Here is a 17941-nt window from a genome sequence, read left to right as displayed (position 1 = left end):
ATTTTGGAGGCAATAGGGAACTCCCTGGCCAACAACTCACTGGAAGGTATCCTATCCCTGGCATTGAAAATTTTATAGTAGCAATCTATGGCTTCTGGATGTGCCAGTATCTGAAGAAGTAGGCTTTCATATGTCTTATTCAGAATATCTTGAATTTTGATTGACCCTTCTCTTACTTAATCTCTTCTGCTGGCCTCACTTAGGTCATTCCATTCCCTGTAATCTGTTCTTCTACTTATATATATACAATTATCATCCACTAAAGTGTTTCGCTTTCCTCCATTATTGCCTTTTATTCTAGCTTACTGGCCTCTGCTACAGATTTTTGGTTCCAGCTTACAAATAAGTCTAAACCATTTGTAGCTAGGATCCACATATGAGAGAAAATATGTGATGTTTGGCTTTCTGGGTTTAGGTTACCTCACTTAGTATAATCCTTTCCACATCCACCCACTTCCATGCAAATTTCCACAATGGCTGTACCAGACTATAGTCTCACCAACAGCGTACAAGGGTTCCCCTTTTTTTCCGCATCCTTGCCAACATCTGTCATTTGTTTTCTTTTTTTTAAATTTTTTTTGTTTGTTTATTTTTATTTATTTGAGAGTGACAGAGAGAGAGAGAGAAAGAGGCAGAGAGCAAGAGAGAGAATGGGCACGCCAGGGCTTCCAGCCACTGCAAACGAACTCCAGATGCGTGTGCCCCCTTGTGCATCAGGCTAACGTGGGTCCTGGGGAATCAAGCCTTGAACCGGGGTCCTTAGGCTTCACAGGCAAGCGCTTAACCGCTAAGCCATCTCTCCATCCCTCATTTGTTTTCTTGATAGTAGGCATTCTGATTGGATTGAGATGGAATTTCAAACTAGTTTTAATTTGCATTTCCCTGATGGCTAAGGATGTAGAACACTTTATTACATGCTTATATGCCATCTGTATTTCTTCCTTTGAGAACCCTCTTTTTAGTTCCATGGCCCATTTTTTAATAGGGTTATTTGATTTCTTATTGTTATTTTTTTTTGTGTGTGTGTATGTTCCTTATATATTCTGGATATTAATTCTCTGTTAGATATATAGTGGCAAAGATTTTCTCCCAATCTGTACATTGTCTCTTTGCTTTATTCACAGTGTCCTTTGCTATATATACAAGCTTTGTAAATTCATGAGATCCCAGTGGTTGATTAGTGGTTTTATTTTCTGAGCAATTGGGTTTATATTCAGAAAGTAATTGTCTATGGCAATATGTTGAAGGGTTTACCCTACCTTTTCCTCTAGTAATTTCAGACTTTCAGGTTTGATATTAATATCCCTAATCCATTTGGATTTTATTCTTGTGCATGGAGAAAGACAAGGATCTATTTTCATCCTTATGCATATAGGTAATCCTATTTTCCCAGCACCAGTTGTTGAGGAGGCTTTCTTTTCTCCAGTGAATAGTTTTGACATTTTTGTCAAAAATTAGATGGCTGTAGCTTCCTGGATTAACATGTGTCCTCTATTCTGTTCCATTGATCTACTTGTCTGTCTTTGTGCCAGTACCATGCTGGTTTTGTTACTTTGGCTTTGTAATATAGCTTAAAATAGGTATGGTGATTCCACCAGCCTTATTTTTGTTGCTCAAAGTTGTTTTGGCTATTTGAGGGATTTTGTGTGTGTGTGTGTGTGTGTGTGTGTGTGTGTGTGTGTGTGCTGCCAAATTAATTTTAGGATATTTTTTCTATTTCTGTGAAGAATGCCATTGAAATTTTAATGGGGATTGCATTAAATGTGTAGAATGCTTTTGGTAACATTGACATTTTCACAATATTGAGTCTTCCAATCCAAGCACATGGGATGTCTTTCCATTTCCTAGTGTCTTCTATAATTTCTCGCTTGAGTGTTTTAACAACTCATAGTAGAGATCCTTCCCTTCCTTGGTTAGGTTTATTGCAAGGCGATTTATTTATTTATTTATTTATTTTGAGGCAGTTGTGAATGGGAGAGATTCCCTGATTTCATCCTCTGCATGTTTGTTTGTTAGTATATAGGAGAGGCACTGGTTCCTGTGTGTTTATTTTATATTCTGCTATGTTGCTTAAAGTATTTATCAGCTCTAACAGTTTGCTGGGAGTATCTTTAGGGTCCTTTATATATAGAATCATATAATCTGCAAATAATGATAATTTGATCTCTTCAGTTCCAATTTGTATCACTTTTATGAGTGTTTCTTGCTTTATTGCTATAGCTAGGACTTCCACTATATTAAATAAAAGTGGGGACAATGGACGCCCTTGTTTTGTTCCTGAATTTAGTGGAAAAGCTTCAAGTTTTTCCCCATTTAATATTTTGTTGGCTGTAGGTTTGGCATAAATAGCTTTTATTATGTTGAGATATGTTCCTTCTTTTCCTAGTTTCCATAGGACTTATACTATGAAGGGATGTTGGATTTTGTCAAATGCCTTTTCTTCATCTATTGAGATGATCATGTGATTTTTATCTTTCAGTCCATTTATATAGTGTATTACACTTATCAATTTGCATATGTTGAACCATCCCTGCATCTCTGGGATAAAGCTTATTAATCGGGTGAATAATGTTTCTGATATATTCTTTTATTTGTTTATTTATTTTTTATATTCTTGTATTCTGTTTGCCAATAGTTTGTTCAGAATTTTTGCATCTATGTTCATGAGGGAGAATGGTTTGTAATTTAGTTTTCTGTCTTTGTCTGATTTTGGTATTAGAGTGATGCTGGCTTCGTAGGAGTTCAGTAGAATTCCTTCCTTTTCTGTCTTGTGGAAATGTTTTTGAAGCAGTGGTGTTAGTTCTTCCATGAAGGTCTGTTAAAATTCACTAGTGAGTCCTTCTGGACCTGGACATTTTTTAGCTAGAAGACTTTTTAAAAACTATACTTTTATTTATTTATTTATTTGACAGAGAAGTGGGGGGAGAGAATGGGTGTGCCAGGGCCTCCAGCCCCTGCAGATGAACTCCAGATGCATACACCTCCTTGTGCATCTGGGTAACGTGGGTCCTGGGTCCTTTGGCTTTGCAGGCAAATGGCTTAACTGCTAAACTATCCCTCCAGCCCTGGAAGACATTTTATAATTCCATACTTGTTATAGGACTATTTAAATGGTTTATCTCATCTTGATTTAATTTTGGTAGGTCATAGGAATCAAGGAAATCATCCATTCTTTCAGATTTTCAATCTTAGATGTGTATATAATCTACAAGAATGTCCTTATGGAGCCGGATGTGGTGGCTCATGCCTTTAATCCCAGCACTCAGGAGGCAGAGGTAGGAGGATTGTCATGAATTTGAGGCCACCCTGAGTTTACATAGTTAATTCCAGATCAGCCTGGACCAGAGTGAGACCCTACCTCGAAAAACCAAAAAAAAAAAAAAAAAAAAAAAGAGAGAGAGAGAATGTCCTTATGATTTTTTGCATTTCTGTGGTATCTGTTGTAATGGTGCCTCTTTCATCTCTAATTTTATTAATATATGTCTCTTCTTCTGATCAGATTTGCTAAGGGTTTATCAATCTTCTTTATCCTTTCAAAGTACCGACTCTTTGTTTTATTGATTCTTTGGATTGTCTTTTTGGTTTCATTAATTTCTCCCCTAAACTTTATTATTTCTTCCTGACTACTGATTTTTGGTTCGCCTTGTTCTTCTTTTTCCCAACCCTTAAGGTGAACCAGTAAATTGTTTACTTTTGAACTTTCTAATTTCTTTTTTTTTTTTTTTTTGAGGTAGGGTCTCACTCTAGCCCAGGCTAACCTGGAATTCACTATGTAGTCCCAGGGTGGCCTCGAACTCACGGCGATCCTCCTACCTCTGCCTCCCAAGTGCTGGGATTAAAGGCGTGCGCCACCACGCCCGGCTTTTTTATTTATTTATTTATTTTTTTAAAGTGAATTCTTTTTTTTTGTTTGTTTGTTTTTTTGAGGTAGGGTCTCACTCTAGCCCAAACTGACCTGAAATTCATTATGGAGTCTCAGGGTGGCCTCGAACTCATGGTGATCCTCTTACCTCTGCCTCCCAAGTGCTGGGATGTGCGCCACCACGCCCGGCTAATTTCTTAATATAGGAACTTAGAGGTGTAAGTTTCTTTCTTAGGACTACTTTGCTTGTGTCCTAAAGGTTTTGGTATTGCTGTATTTTCATCATCATTTGATTCTGTGCATTTATTGATTTCCTTTTTGATTTCTTCAATGACCTATTCATCATTCAATAGTGTACCGTTTAGTCTCCATGAATTTCTGTATGCTTTGTACTTTTTCTTGTTGCTGATTTGTAGTTTAATCCCATTGTGGTCAGATAGAGTATGAAGGATTATTTTAATTTTCCTATACTTGTTAAGTTTTGCTTTGTGTCCTAATATATGGTCTGTTTTGGTAAATTTTCTATGAGCTGCTGAGAAAAATGTATATTCTGCAGCAGTTGGATAGAATGTTCAGTAGATATCTGTTAGGTACATTTGTTCTATGACATTATTTAATCCAGATGTCTGTTTATTTTTTGCCAGGATGACCTGTCAATTGATGAGAGTGTGGTATTGAAGTCACCTGCTACAATTGTTTTTGGTGTTATCTGTGATATTAAGTCTATTTAATAGTGTTTGTTTGATGAAATTGGGAGCCCCCATGTTAGGTGCATGTATGTTTAGGACTGTAATGTCCTCCTGTTGGAGTGTTCCTTTATTCAGTATGAAGTGACCTTCTTTTTCTTTCCTCACTAATGTTGGTTTGAGGCCTATCCTGTCTGATATTAGAATAGCAACCCCTGCTTGTTTCCTAGGCCTATTTGCTTAAAATGCCATTTTCTATCTTTTCACCCTAAGACGACAGTGTTTATCTTTTATTGAGAGATGAGTTCCCTGGAGGCAACTAACAGGAGGAGCCTCCCTTTTAGTCCAGTCTGCAAACCTGTGCCTTTTTTGGGTTGTGGCATTGAGGCCATTGATAATAAGAGTTATTATTGAAAGGTATGTGTTTATCTTCCTGTTTCCCTTCATTCTTTTGTTTTAACTGTTATTTGAGTGTGGTTTATTTTTCCTGTTTCCTCCTGTGTGTGCTTTGTTTTCTATTCAGCATGAAGGATTCCTTCAAGTATTTTCTGTAGAGCTGGCTTAGTTGCCATTAATTCCTTTAGCCTGTTCTTGTTGTGGAATGTCCTTATTTCTCCATCAATTTGGATACATAGCTTTGCAGAATAAAGTAACCTTGGTGGACATTTGTTATCTTTCAGAACTTGGAATACATCATTCCAAGGCTTTCTTGCATTTAAAGTTTGTGTTGAGTAATCTGCTGTTATTCTGATGGCACCTCATAATAGATTTTAATTAGTTTACAAAACATTTGGTTCTATATGTCTTTTTTCATATATCCTCAGTTGTGGTTATGTTCCCCATATTACCCCATAACTTCCTGTTTGCCATCCCCCAATCTCTCTTTAGTATTTCAATGCCCAGTATGCCTCCTCCTATTTTATATCACATTTGTTCCAATATCCCTAACTATAATTATGGCCTCTTATTCACCACCAGATGCTCCATCCCTTTGTAGCAGCTTTCTAGCTTCCTAGCTTCTACATACACTCCAACTTAAACACATGAATCAAAAAATTTGAAAGTAGTACCGTTGTATGAGAAAGAACATGCAGTATTGGCCTCTTTAAGCCTCTGGTATGGCACTTAGTACACTATTTTCAGGTACCATAAAATTAACTTAAAATGCCAAAATTTTATTTATATTTACAGTAGAGTCAAAATTCATTTATATATGTACTGCAGTTTTGTTATCCATTCAGCATTTGATGTGTATCTTCATTTATTCTGTTTCCAAGCTATTGTGAATAAAGCAATAGAGCAATAGTGAACGTGGTTGTGCAAGTATCACTGTCATGAAATAAAGTGACTTTGTATGCTTAGGAGCAGTGTAACTATGCTAGCCCTATTTTATTTTATTAGCTGATATCTTAGTTCTGTTTATCTATTTTATTTTTTTCAGGTTTTTTATTGGTTTATTAGAGGGAGAGAGGAAGAGAAGGAGGGGGGAGAGAATGGGTACACCAGGGCTTCTTGCTAGTGCAAATGAACTCCGGATTCTTGGACCACCTAGTAGCCATGTGCAACCTTGCACTTGCCTCACGTTTGTGTGTCTGGCTAATGTGGGATCTGGAGAGTACCAACCTGGGTCCTTAGGCTTTGCAAGCAATTCCCTTAACTGCCACACCATCTCTCCAGCCCTGTCTTTGTTTTTTTCGAGGTAGGGTCTCACTTTATCCCAGGCTGACCTGGGATTCAATATGGAGTCTCAGGGTGGCTTCAAACTCACGGCGATCCTCCTACCTCTGCCTCCCAAGTGGTGGGTTTAAAGGCATGTGCCACCACACCTGGCCCTGTTTTTTTTTTTTATTTTTATTATTTATTTATTTATTTATTTTGATTCATTGCCTGCTTTACTGGAATTCTACAAAATACACTATTTGGACACTACAACATTGATAGAACCGGTTTCCAGATCTAGGCAGGGTGGAGTGATTCTCAGGCAGGAGGAGACAGAATATGTCCGAGCCCTCTTTGACTTTAATGGGAATGATGAAGAAGATCTTCCCTTTAAGAAAGGAGACATCCTGAAAATCTGGGATAAGCCTGAAGAGCAGTGGTGGAATGCAGAGGACAGCGAAGGAAAGAGGGGGATGATTCCAGTCCCTTACTGGAGAAGTATAGACCTGCCCCCGCCTCAGTATGGGCTCTGATTGGAAGTAACCAGGAGGGTTCCCACCCACAGCCACTGGGTGGGCGGGAGCCTGGGCCCTATGCCCAACCCAGCGTCAACACTCCGCTCCCTAACCTCCAGAATGGGCCCATTTATGCCAGGGTTATCCAGAAGCGAGTCCCTAATGCCTACGACAAGACAGCCTTGGCTTTGGAGGTCGGTGAGCTGGTAAAGGTTACAAAGATTAATGTGAGTGGTCAGTGGGAAGGGGAGTGTAATGGCAAACGAGGTCACTTCCCATTCACACATGTCCGTCTACTGGATCAACAGAATCCTGATGAGGACTTCAGCTGAGTATAGCTCAACGGTTTTGCTGACAGATAGGAACAATCTTTTTTTTCCTTCCCAATTGCCATCTATACAATTTTCTTACAGGTGTCAAAAGCAGTCTAGTTTATATAAGCATTCTGTTACCTGTAATACTTTTTTAGCGTGAACTACTCCATTTCTAGTCTTATATACCTTATTCAGGGTATAAAACTGGAGGGCTTTGTGGTTGACTTCTGATTTGGCAGTTTGAGGTTGTGGTGGCCATGCCGCATGAGAAGGATGCATGTCTGGCCGCCTTTCTCTCGGGCAGTGCACATCAACCTGTGGAGAACTGATGAACAGCAAGAGCTTTAGGCACTGCATACCCTGACTGAGGGGCTCTGTTTTCATTCTCAAACCACACTATCAAATGCAGTAGACTGCACCCTTCCTCCCCATGAAGTAACCATGCACCAGGTGAACAGTCCCCATTGGGATCCTGTTTTCATTTATGGAACATGACTATTGTGTGACTCATTCTGACATTTCAAATCCTGAGCATTCTGAGAACACTACTAGAGGCATTTGTCTTCCTTCTCAGTCAGTGTTTTTTTATTTTTTGATTGTTATTTATTTGACAGAAAAAGGGAGAGAGGGAAGGAGAGAGAACGGGTGCACCAGAGCCTCTAGCCTCTACAACGAACTCCAGACACATGCACCCCTCCTCTTGTGCATCTGCTTATTTCGGTCCAGCAGAATCATATCTGGGACCTTTGGCTTTGCAGGTAAGTGCCTTAATAAGTCATCCCTCTAGCCCCGTGATATTTTTCTTTTTGAAAGAGTCTGGTTTTGCCCAGCCTGGTGTCAAATTCAATATGCATTAGAGGTGACATTGAACTCCTGATCCTACCGCTTCCAACTCCCAGGCAGTAGAATGGTACTTATGGTTATCCACCTGGCCTTCAATAAATTTTATTATCTTCCTTTTCTTTCTTTTTTTTGTTGTTGTTGGTTTGTTTTTATTTTTGAAGTAGGATCTCCCTCTAGCCCAGGCTGACCTGGAATTCACTTGGTAGTCTCAGGGTGGCCCTTAACTCATAGCAAACTTTTTACCTCTGACTCCCAGGGACTGGGATTAAAGGTGAGTGCCCCCAGGCCTGGCTCAGTATAGACTTCTTGTTTTACTTTTTCAAGGTAATATCTTGTTCTAGCCCAGGCTGACCCGGAATTCGCATTGTAGTCTCAGGGTGGCCTTGAACTCATAGCAATATTTCTACCTCTGCCTCTCAGGTGCTGGGCCTAAAAGTATGTGCCACCATGCCCAGCTTCAGTATCTTTTTTATAAGAAAAGATGATGCAGGCTGGAGAGATGTCTTAGCAGTTCAGTTGTTTGCTTGCAAAACCCTGGTTTGATTCTCCAGCACCGACGTAAGCCAGATGCACAAGGGTGTAAATGCATCTGGAGTCCATTTATACTGGCTGGAGGCCCTGGTGTGCCCATTCTCTCTTTCTCTCTCTCAAATAAATAAAATATATTGAAAAAAAAAAAGAGAAGGTGATGAGCACCAGGAGGCATGGAGTGGAGGCCTGACTGGATCTGCTTAGTGTGTGCCAGGTTTAATGTACACCAGGTTTCCAAACCCAGGACAAGGCTGCCAAACTCTGGCCTCTGATGTTTCTGAAGCTCCAAAGAAGGAAGAAGGTCAATTTCCTGCTCTCCTGGGTGCCCTGGACAGACCCATGCCCCATATTCTCCCAGCATGCTGTGTTCCTAGTGCTGGGCTCCAGCTGTTCCTGGTTGTTGATGGCAGGGTTTCTATCATGTCTAAATATGAATCACACACATTGGTGTCTTATTCCAGCTTCAGTCATCTCAGCTCAAGTTGCTGGAGAATAAATGGGATGTGCACAAATTCTAAATGGAACTGAAATAAAGACTGCAGTGTTAATATTGTATCTTCCGTTTGTTATTCACAGAAAATGTCTGCTGAAGATCGAGAAGCTCAGGAGGATGAGTTGCTGGTCCTGGAGAGTATTTATGATGCAGATGAGTTCAGAAAAGCAGAGTCTGTCCAAGGTGGAGAAACCAGGATCTACTTGGATTTGCCACAAAATTTCAAGGTATTTGTGAGCAATAGTTCAAATGAGTGCCCTGCCCTTGGGAGAGATTTTGAACACACCATTTGCTATCTGCCACCGCTTGTGCTGAACTTTGAACTGCCCCCAGATTACCCATCCTCCTCTCCACCTTCCTTCACACTTACTAGCAAATGGCTGTCACCAGCTCAGCTCTCTGCTCTCTGCCAGCACTTAGACAACCTATGGGAAGAACACCGAGGCAGTGTGGTGCTGTTCTCATGGCTGCAGTTTCTTAAGACGGAGACCCTCGAGTACCTGAATATCGTCTCTCCTTTTGAGCTCAAGATGGGGTCTCAGAACAAAGTCCAGAGAAGGGTGGCTGAAGCCTCTTCCAACACAGAGCTGGATTTAGGAGGAGCTGCTGGATCTGATGTTGAGCAAGAGGAGGCTGTAGATGAGAGGGCTGTGCAGGATGTGGAGTCATTGTCAAGTCTGATCCAGAACATCTTGGACTTTGACCAAGCTCAGCAGACAAAATGCTTTAATAGTAAATTGTTCCTGTGCAATATCTGCTTTTGTGAGAAGCTGGGTAGCAAATGCATGTGCTTCTTGGATTGCAAACACGTGTATTGTAGAGCCTGCCTGAAGGACTATTTTGAAATCCAGATCAGAGATGGCCAAGTTCAAAGCCTCAACTGCCCAGAACCCAAGTGTCCTTCAGTGGCCACTCCTGGTCAGGTCAAGGAGCTGGTGGAAGCAGAGTCATTCGCCCGTTACGACCGCCTTCTCCTCCAGTCTACCTTGGATATGATGCCAGATGTCGTGTACTGCCCCCGCCCGTGCTGCCAGCTGCCTGTGATGCAAGAGCCTGGCTGTACCATGGGCATCTGCCCCAGTTGCAGTTTTGCCTTCTGTACCTTGTGCAGATTGACCTACCATGCGATGGCTCCATGTAAGGTAGATGCAGACAAATTAAAAGAGTTACGCAAAGAATACCTGCAAGCAGATGAGGCCAATAAAAGATTATTGGAACAGAGGTATGGTAAGAGAGTGATTCAGAAGGCCTTGGAAGAGATGAGAAGTAAAACGTGGCTGGATAATAACTCAAAGAGCTGCCCTTCTTGCGGGACTCCTATACAGAAGTCAGATGGATGTAACAAGATGTTATGTCCTGGCTGTAAACATTATTTCTGCTGGATCTGCATGGGATCTCTCTCTCGAGCAAACCCTTACAAACATTTCACTGATCCTAGTTCTCCATGCTTTAGCAGATTGTTCCAGGGTATGGTTTTTGAGGATGATAATTAGCGTGGATGAAACTGATCACTAGTTAACTTTTGCTCATGATAGGGAAGTGGAATGTTTCATTAAACAAGTGCACAAAGAAACCTTGCAAGACAATGAGGGCACCATGCATTCACTCTTCCTGTGTAGAAGACAAGGAGGAACAGGTTTATATTTCCTGGTGACACTACTGATAAGACACATTCACACACTTTTCCACATCACATACAATTACAAGACCAAGTTCAGACACTGAAAACTATAGAATAGAGAATATTGTAATATATCCAAATCTTTGAATAAATATTTTCTTCATCAATCTTTAGCTAAAACTTAGGGTCTGGTTAAATTTACAAAAGTGGGTCCAAGAACAATCCCTTGGAGACATTCTTAAGGAGCTGGAGTGAGTCAAGGCCTTATTAAAATTGTAGTGGGAGTCTGCTCTCATTCACTACATGTTGTTCACATTCCTTCCAACCTAAAGTTCTGCTGTTGGTTCTCTTTGGAGAGACGTTTTTACTCTGTGACTGTGTCCCAGTGTCATTTTGATTTGGTTTTCAGAATTGATATGTTTAATACTTAAGATGTTTTTGATGTATAATATTTTTGACCCTATGGGTCACTTGATGTTCTGCCTGATTTTTCGGTTTTGAGCTAAATCTAGATTTTAGTGATTGTGGCTCAGAAGAGTTTGCTGTTGTGCTTTCCTGGGGAGTGGAGCTTTGACTCCAGCTTGTCTTTGTTCCTGTTTGTTCTGCATTTTCTCCTTTTACCTCCTTCACACCTTCTGTTGACAAGCACAGTTTTAGACTTAATTCCATAGACAAACTCTTTCATTTGCTGCTGTCATATGAGAAATCATTGTATATTCTTAGTCTGAATGTGTTTAAAAAAAGTTTTTGTTTTTGTTTTTGTTCATGTTGCACTACTGATCAGAAAACTCATACATTTTTTCCACTTCATATAAACTTATGAGGCAAGGATTCAGCCATTGGAATCTATAGAATAGAAAATATTATAATATTCCCAAATCTTTGAACAGTTGAATATTCTCTTATTCAATCTTTAGTAAAACTCAGTGTCCAGTTAAATATAAAAAGCTTTGTCCAAGAATCCTTGGAGATGTTCTGTTGGAGTTGTAGTGAGTTGAATCTTTACTAAAATTGTGCTGGGAGCCTGATCTCATTCACTCCATGTTGTTCACATTCCTTCCAACCTAATTTTTTTCCTTATTTAAATTTATTTATTAGAGAGCGAGAGGGAGGGGGAGAGAGAAAGAGAATGGGCCTGTTAGGCCTTTCAGCCACTGCAAACAAACTCCTGACACATGCGCTCCCTTGTGCCTCTGGCTTACATGGGTTCTGGGTATTGAACCTGGGGCCTTTGGCTTTGCCAGCAAATGCCTTAACTGCTAAGCCATCTCTCTAGCCCCCAACCTAAATTTTTGTTGTTAGTTCTCTTTGTCGAGAAACTTCTACTTTGTGACTGGGTGTTCTAATGTCAGTTTCATTTGGTTTTCAGAGCCTAATAAGAAATATTTTTGTGTAGTGTGCATGTCATCCTGGGCTAGAGTGAGACACTACCTCATAAAACCAATATATATATTTGAAGTGATATATTTGTGATCCCGTGGGTCCCTTGATGTTTATGAGTGTTCTGTATAGTTTGAGCTGAATCTAGAATTCAGTGATTCTGGCTCAGTAGAGTTTGTTTTGACACTTTCCTGGGGAGTGGAGCTTTGACTCAAACTTGTCTTTACCCCCGTTTGTTCTACACTTTTTCCCTTTACCTCATCACACCTTCTGTTGACATGCATAGTTTGCATAGTTTTAGAGTTAATTCCAGAAACACATGTTTTTATTTGGTGCTGGGTTAGGAGAAATCCTAGTATGTTCCTAAGCTGAATATTTGTTTGTTTATTTTTTTAAGTTATTTATTTAATTTGCGTGTGAGTGTACATATTTGTGCAAGTGCCAGGGCCTCTTACCATTGCAATCCAACACAAGATGCCTGCACCACTTTTTGCATCTGGTTTATGTGGGTGTTTGGGGATTAGAAACCCCAGCTGGCGGGTTTTACAATCAAGAACCTTTAACTGTTCAGACATACTGTCAGTGCCATTGAATGTTCCTTTGAAGCTATATACCTCATTTTTGTTGTAGTCTTAAACTTCTTGAATTCTTAAGGTCTTCTGTCATTCCCTTTGGGAATTTGTCCCTCTTACCCCACCCCCATTTTTAGCAAACCTGTTTTATATTGTGTGTGTGTGTGAGACAGAGAGGGATTGGGGAGAGATGTGGTAATGAGTCTAGTATTTTGTTGCTCTCTAAATGCTTGCCTAAAGTAGCTGGGGTAAAACTTTCAGGTGTCCACCATCATACTTCTTCATGATCTTCTTTTGAACTGGAGTTTCTATAACTTGGCCTAGATTCTTAGTTTTCTGTTCACTTCTAGAACTGGGGTTATAGGTATACATAGCCATATCCATACATGTAATTGGGATCTGGAGGTTCAGATTCTGGCAGTCTCAAGCCTTCTGGCTCTTACAATTGGGCAGTAAGTATACTCAACTGCTGACACCTCTCTCTAACCCCTTAATGTCCCCCCTTTTCTGCAGCAGTGTTTTGGGTGGTTATTTAGCATGACATCCAGATTTTTATTTCTAGGTTTTGTCAGCTCTTGGACAGTTGTGTTTCCTCTTGGGTTGGTGAGTAGCTTGATAGCTACTTGGTGGGTGTTTTTGAAAAAAAAGACAGAGATATTCAATTTGTGAGCATGTTCTGTTTTACAACTAGTTTGAAAACTGAATAATCACATATGACTGTCAAAAGGAGTACTTTTCTATACTGTCATTGAGGATGTTTAATGTTAAAAATAAAAATGATTTTAAAATTTAAAATGGAGCAAATTTTATTTCTCTTTAGAGCTGTGTCAAATTCCATTGTGTATATATGTTATATTTTCTTTGTTCATTTATTAGTTGATGGACATCTAGGCGGATTCGTTTGCCTAGGTATTGTGCATAGATCAGCAGTGAACATGCATGTGTAAGTAACTCTATGGGACGTTATAGTGGAAGTAAATGTCTGGATGTGATTTAACTGGGTCATTTTGTAGTTCCATTTTATTTTCTGAAATCCTTGTTGTATTTCTTGCTAGTTCTTTGGCCATGTGAACATATATTGAGTCTCTTGTTTTTCCCTCTTTCTCTTTCTTATGCTTGTCTTCCTTCCTTTCCTTCTTCCCTCTGTCTCTCCCTCTTTCCTTTCTTTACTCTATTTTCTTTTTTCTTTCATCTCATATACTCCAGACTGGCATTGAGCTCTGTGTAGTGGAGAATGACATTGAACTCTGGCTCCTTCTGCTTCCCTGTCTGAAGTCCTAGAAATTCAGGCGTGGGCATGACACTTGTCCTCCAGTTAATTTTCATCTCTGCTTTAAAGAAAACAAAAAGAACAAGAGCAATGATAGAAAAAGCATAGACATTTTGGTCATGCTCTAACAAATATTTTATTGATTTATTTGAGAGAAAAAGAGAGAGGAGAGAGTATGGGCACACCAGGGACTCTAGCCACTGCAAACAAACTCTAACTTCATGTACCACATCGTGTATCTGGCATTACATGGGTGCTGGATGCCTTACCTGCTCAATCATCTCTCCAGCCATTGGCTCATGCTTTTGTTTATTTATTTATTTTGGTTTTCCAAGGTAGCCCTGGCTGACTGTGACTATTCACTATTTATGACAGTTCACTATGTAGTTCCAAACTGGCCTCAAAACTCACAGTGATGCTTCTACCTCAGCCTCCCAAGTGCTGGGATGAAAGGCGTACACCACCATTCCCGGTTTGACTCATGTTGTTTTTTAAAGGTTTTTTTTTTGTTGTTGTTGTTGTTTATTTTTTACTTATTTGAGAGTGACACAGAGAGAGAAAGAGGCAGAGAGGGAGAGAGAGAATGGGTGCGCCAGGGCTTCCAGCCACTACAAACGAACTCTAGATGTGTGCGCCCCCTTGTGCATCTGGCTAACGTGGGTCCTGGGGAATTGAGCCTCGAACTGGGGTCCTTAGGATTCACAGGCAAGTGCTTCACCGCTAAGCCATCTCTCCACCTCTGGCTCATGCTTTTAATTGCAAGAATCAGGAGGTTGGTTGTGTGGTTATGGGAGCAACATTGTCAGTGGGGTAAGCCTGGACCAGAGGTGAGATGTTGTTTCAAACAATGCCACCCCCCATTGAGAAAAGGATGAGCTGCATCTGGTGGTGTGTGTACGCCTTTCATCCCAGCACTTGGGAGGTAGAGGTAGGAGGATTGCTGTCAGTTCAAGGCCAGCCTGGAACTACAGGTTCAGACCCTACCTTGGAAAACAAAACAAAAAAGGATGAGAAAAAATTATATACCTTATGAGCAGTGGGTTATTTGGACATGAAAGGATGAAATGGGTATAAATCATCAGCATAGTATCTGATTGATGGTTACTCTGTTAAGAATTATGAAAATTTTTATTTTTTAAATATTTTATTTAATTAGTTGAGAGGGATTCAGATAGAGAGAGAATGGGCATGCCAGGGCCTCCAGCCACAGCCACAGGAACTCCTGATGCATGTGTCACATTGTGCATCTAGCTTACCGTGAGTATTGGGGAATTGAACTTGGTAGGCTTCACAGGCCAGTGCCTTAACCACTAAGAAATCCTTCCAGCCCATGATTTTTTTTAACTTTATTTCATTTATTTGCCAGGAGAGGGAGAGAGAAAGAGAGAGTATAGGCATGCCACGGCCTCTTGCAAACTCCAGATGTATGTGGCTTTGTTCATCTGGCTTTACATGGGTGCTACGGAATCAAACTCAGGCTGTCATGCTTTGCAAGTAAGCACCTTTAACCACTGTGCCATCCTCCAGGCCCTTATTATGAGGGGTTTTTTTTTTTTGTTTGTTTGTTTTTTGTTTTTTGAGTTAGAGCCTTGCTCTAGCCCAGGCTGACCTGGAATTCACTATGTAGTCTCAGGGTGGCCTTGAACCCATGATGATCCTCCTATCTCTGCCTCCCAAGTGCTGGGATCAAAGGTGTGTTCCTTCATGCCTGGCATCAGGCCTTTATAAAAAAATATGTATTTGAGAGAGAAAAAGAGGGAGAGGGAGAAGGAGAGAAGCATGTGCCAGGACCTCCAGCTGCTGCCAATGAACTCCAGACACATGCATCTGGCTTTATGTGGGTCCTGGGGAATTGAACCTTGGTACTTCAGCTTTGTAGTCAAGCACCTTAATTGCTAAGTCACCTCACCAGCCCTGGTGATTTTTTTTTTTTGTTTGTTTGTTTTTATGAGATAGGGTTTCACTCTGGTCCAGGCTGACCTGGAATTCACTATGTAGTTTGAGTGTCCTTGAATTTACAGTGATCTTCCTACCTCCCAAGTGCTGGGATTAAAGGTGTGCGCCACCATGCCCTGATGATTTTTTGTTAAGCCACGAGATCTTGTGTAGCCCAGTAAGACCTAGGGCTCCTACCTCCACACTTTTATCTTATATTCTAAAACTTCAGATGCCAGGCCTATCCTATTTTGCGTGTGCTAAACTCTTGCCAGCTTGCTTTCTATTTTGACTTGCAAGCTTAAATCATTCAATAGTGGAAACTGAGTTTCTTAAGAGACCAGTTTCTCGTGTTCCATTTAAGCTGCTGGGCTATCTCAGACTCAAGGTGAAGGCTAGATGATTGTCACATGTGAACTGTTCATCTTTAGTGTAGCATACTGGAGATAGACACTGCCTGTATACCTCTTAGAGGAAGATGCCATTGAACAACAGGCTTAAATTATTTGCCTAAGATACATGATGAGTTACCAGGTGAGTGAAGATTTTAGAAACTGCAGTTTAAAAAAGCTTTAGGGCCAGGCGTGGTGGCACACACCTTTAATCCCAGCACTCGGGAGGCAGAGGTAGGAGGATCGCCGTGAGTTCAAGGCCACCCTGAGACTACAGAGTTAATTCCAGGTTAGCCTGGACCAGAGTGAGACCCTACCTCAAAAAACCAAAAAATAAATAAATAAATAAATAAAATAAATAAAAAATAAAAAAGTTTTAGGGCCGGGCGTGGAAGCATATGCCTTTAATCCCAGCACTTGGGAGGCAGAGGTAGGAGGATTTCCATGAGTTCGAGGCCACCCTGAGACTACATAGTGAATTCCAGGTCAGCCTGAGCTAGAGTGATACACTACCTCGAAAAACAAAAACAAAACAAACAAAAAAGCTTTAGGGTTCAGGTGTGCTAGGGGAGTTAAGAATGAACTATAAACTTACGGAAATGAAGGTAGAAAGAATTAGATCTTAAAAATGAACTGGTAAAGGTGCAGGAACTCCAAGGAGTGGAACACAGATCTGAGGATGAATGCTCCATGGAACTTCTGATGGGCCGTGATGGGCCCTGGGCCTAATGCTGTGAGCTTTGTGAAGCCAAATTACAGTGGGCCCTCAGTGCCTGAAAAGCTCCCTCCGCTGTTCCTGGCCACCCCCAGGCTGGTGCTTTTGGACGTCAGATGAGGTGGAGCTCCCGGCCGTGCATACCAATTATAGTGGGTGGAAACTTCGCTAGCATAGGAACAGAGAATGGTAGGCTAAGAGAAGTGACTGACAGAGGGGACCCCTGTCTTGTAAATAGGCAGGATCCAGGGCTAAAGTTGTGAACCTTTGCGTTAGGGACAGAATGAGGGCGACAACTTGTTGCCAAGAGGCACCCACAAGGTGTGATCTAGAACCCTGGTTTCAGATTGTTTCTGGTGTGATGTTGGTCTGTGTTAGAAAACACTAAGTGCCTCTCTTGCTGCCTTGTGAGTAGTGCACTTGAGGCTATGGATAACAACGACAAGGACTAAGACAAGTCAGACTTCATTTTAGCCCTTTCTAGCCTGTCACTTCCCAAATGCTTTAGGGCACAAGCTATCAGTACTGTGGGAGTGAGAGGCTGCTGCTATATCTTGTGCTAAGAAAACCTACCTGGAACTATGAGATTTCTATGGAGAATGGGGTCTGGGACAGGCTTTGTGATGGGGTTAACATAGTTTGGAAATCAAATGAGAGTAATCCTTTTATCCTGGTATGATTCACCCTGGCATGTTTTTTCTAGGTTTATATCCCTGTGCACCTACTTGAACATTGAAGGCGTACTTTCTGACAAATCAGGTTATTCCTAATGAGAATATTTGCCCACGCAATGGCAAGAACCTTGTGGTGGAATCCCTCTTAACTGAGGGCAGGCTCTCCCCATTCTGGTGTAGCCTATAATCTCACTTAGGACAGCAATGCAGGACTCAAAGCCACACGAGCCAGCCCTGAACCTTGGAAATAGCTCTGTGATATGTCTTTGTTTTTCCAGGAAACTCAGGTTCCAGCACTGAACTATGTACCTACCAAAAACTCTAAGCACACTTTAATTCTTCTAATTCATCCAGCTTGCTGCCTTCTTCACCAGAGAAACAATTGTAAAGGAGGCAAGCCAGGTAAGGGCTTTTACATTTTCTTTTTCTTTTTTTTTTTTGTTTTTCGAGGTAGGGTCTTACTCCAGCCCAGGCTGACC

The 17941-nt window shown here is 41.0% G+C and overlaps 1 protein-coding gene and 2 pseudogenes across 9 annotated transcripts in view; all 3 read left to right on the top strand.

Moving 5' to 3' along the window:
• Positions 1-11709, top strand: part of LOC101611396 (E3 ubiquitin-protein ligase RNF14-like) — a 53665-nt gene extending 41956 nt beyond the window's left edge. For all 9 annotated transcript variants that reach the window (XM_045140207.1, XM_045140204.1, XM_045140200.1 and 6 more), the window contains 2 exons: positions 7651-7794; positions 8987-11709. In XM_045140207.1, coding sequence (XP_044996142.1) covers positions 7723-7794; positions 8987-10396 — 1482 coding nt within the window. In that variant the 5' untranslated portion in view covers positions 7651-7722 and the 3' untranslated portion in view covers positions 10397-11709. The remainder of the gene's footprint in view (positions 1-7650; positions 7795-8986) is intronic.
• Positions 6423-7610, top strand: LOC123456558 (annotated as a pseudogene).
• The window catches only part of LOC101611685, a 57534-nt pseudogene continuing 49589 nt past the window's right edge, over positions 9997-17941 (top strand).

Source organism: Jaculus jaculus, chromosome X (genome assembly GCF_020740685.1).
Source record: "Jaculus jaculus isolate mJacJac1 chromosome X, mJacJac1.mat.Y.cur, whole genome shotgun sequence".
Classification (NCBI taxonomy): Eukaryota; Metazoa; Chordata; class Mammalia; order Rodentia; family Dipodidae; genus Jaculus; species Jaculus jaculus.
Note: the sequence above shows the minus strand (reverse complement) of the source record. Positions and strands in the feature narration are given on the sequence as shown.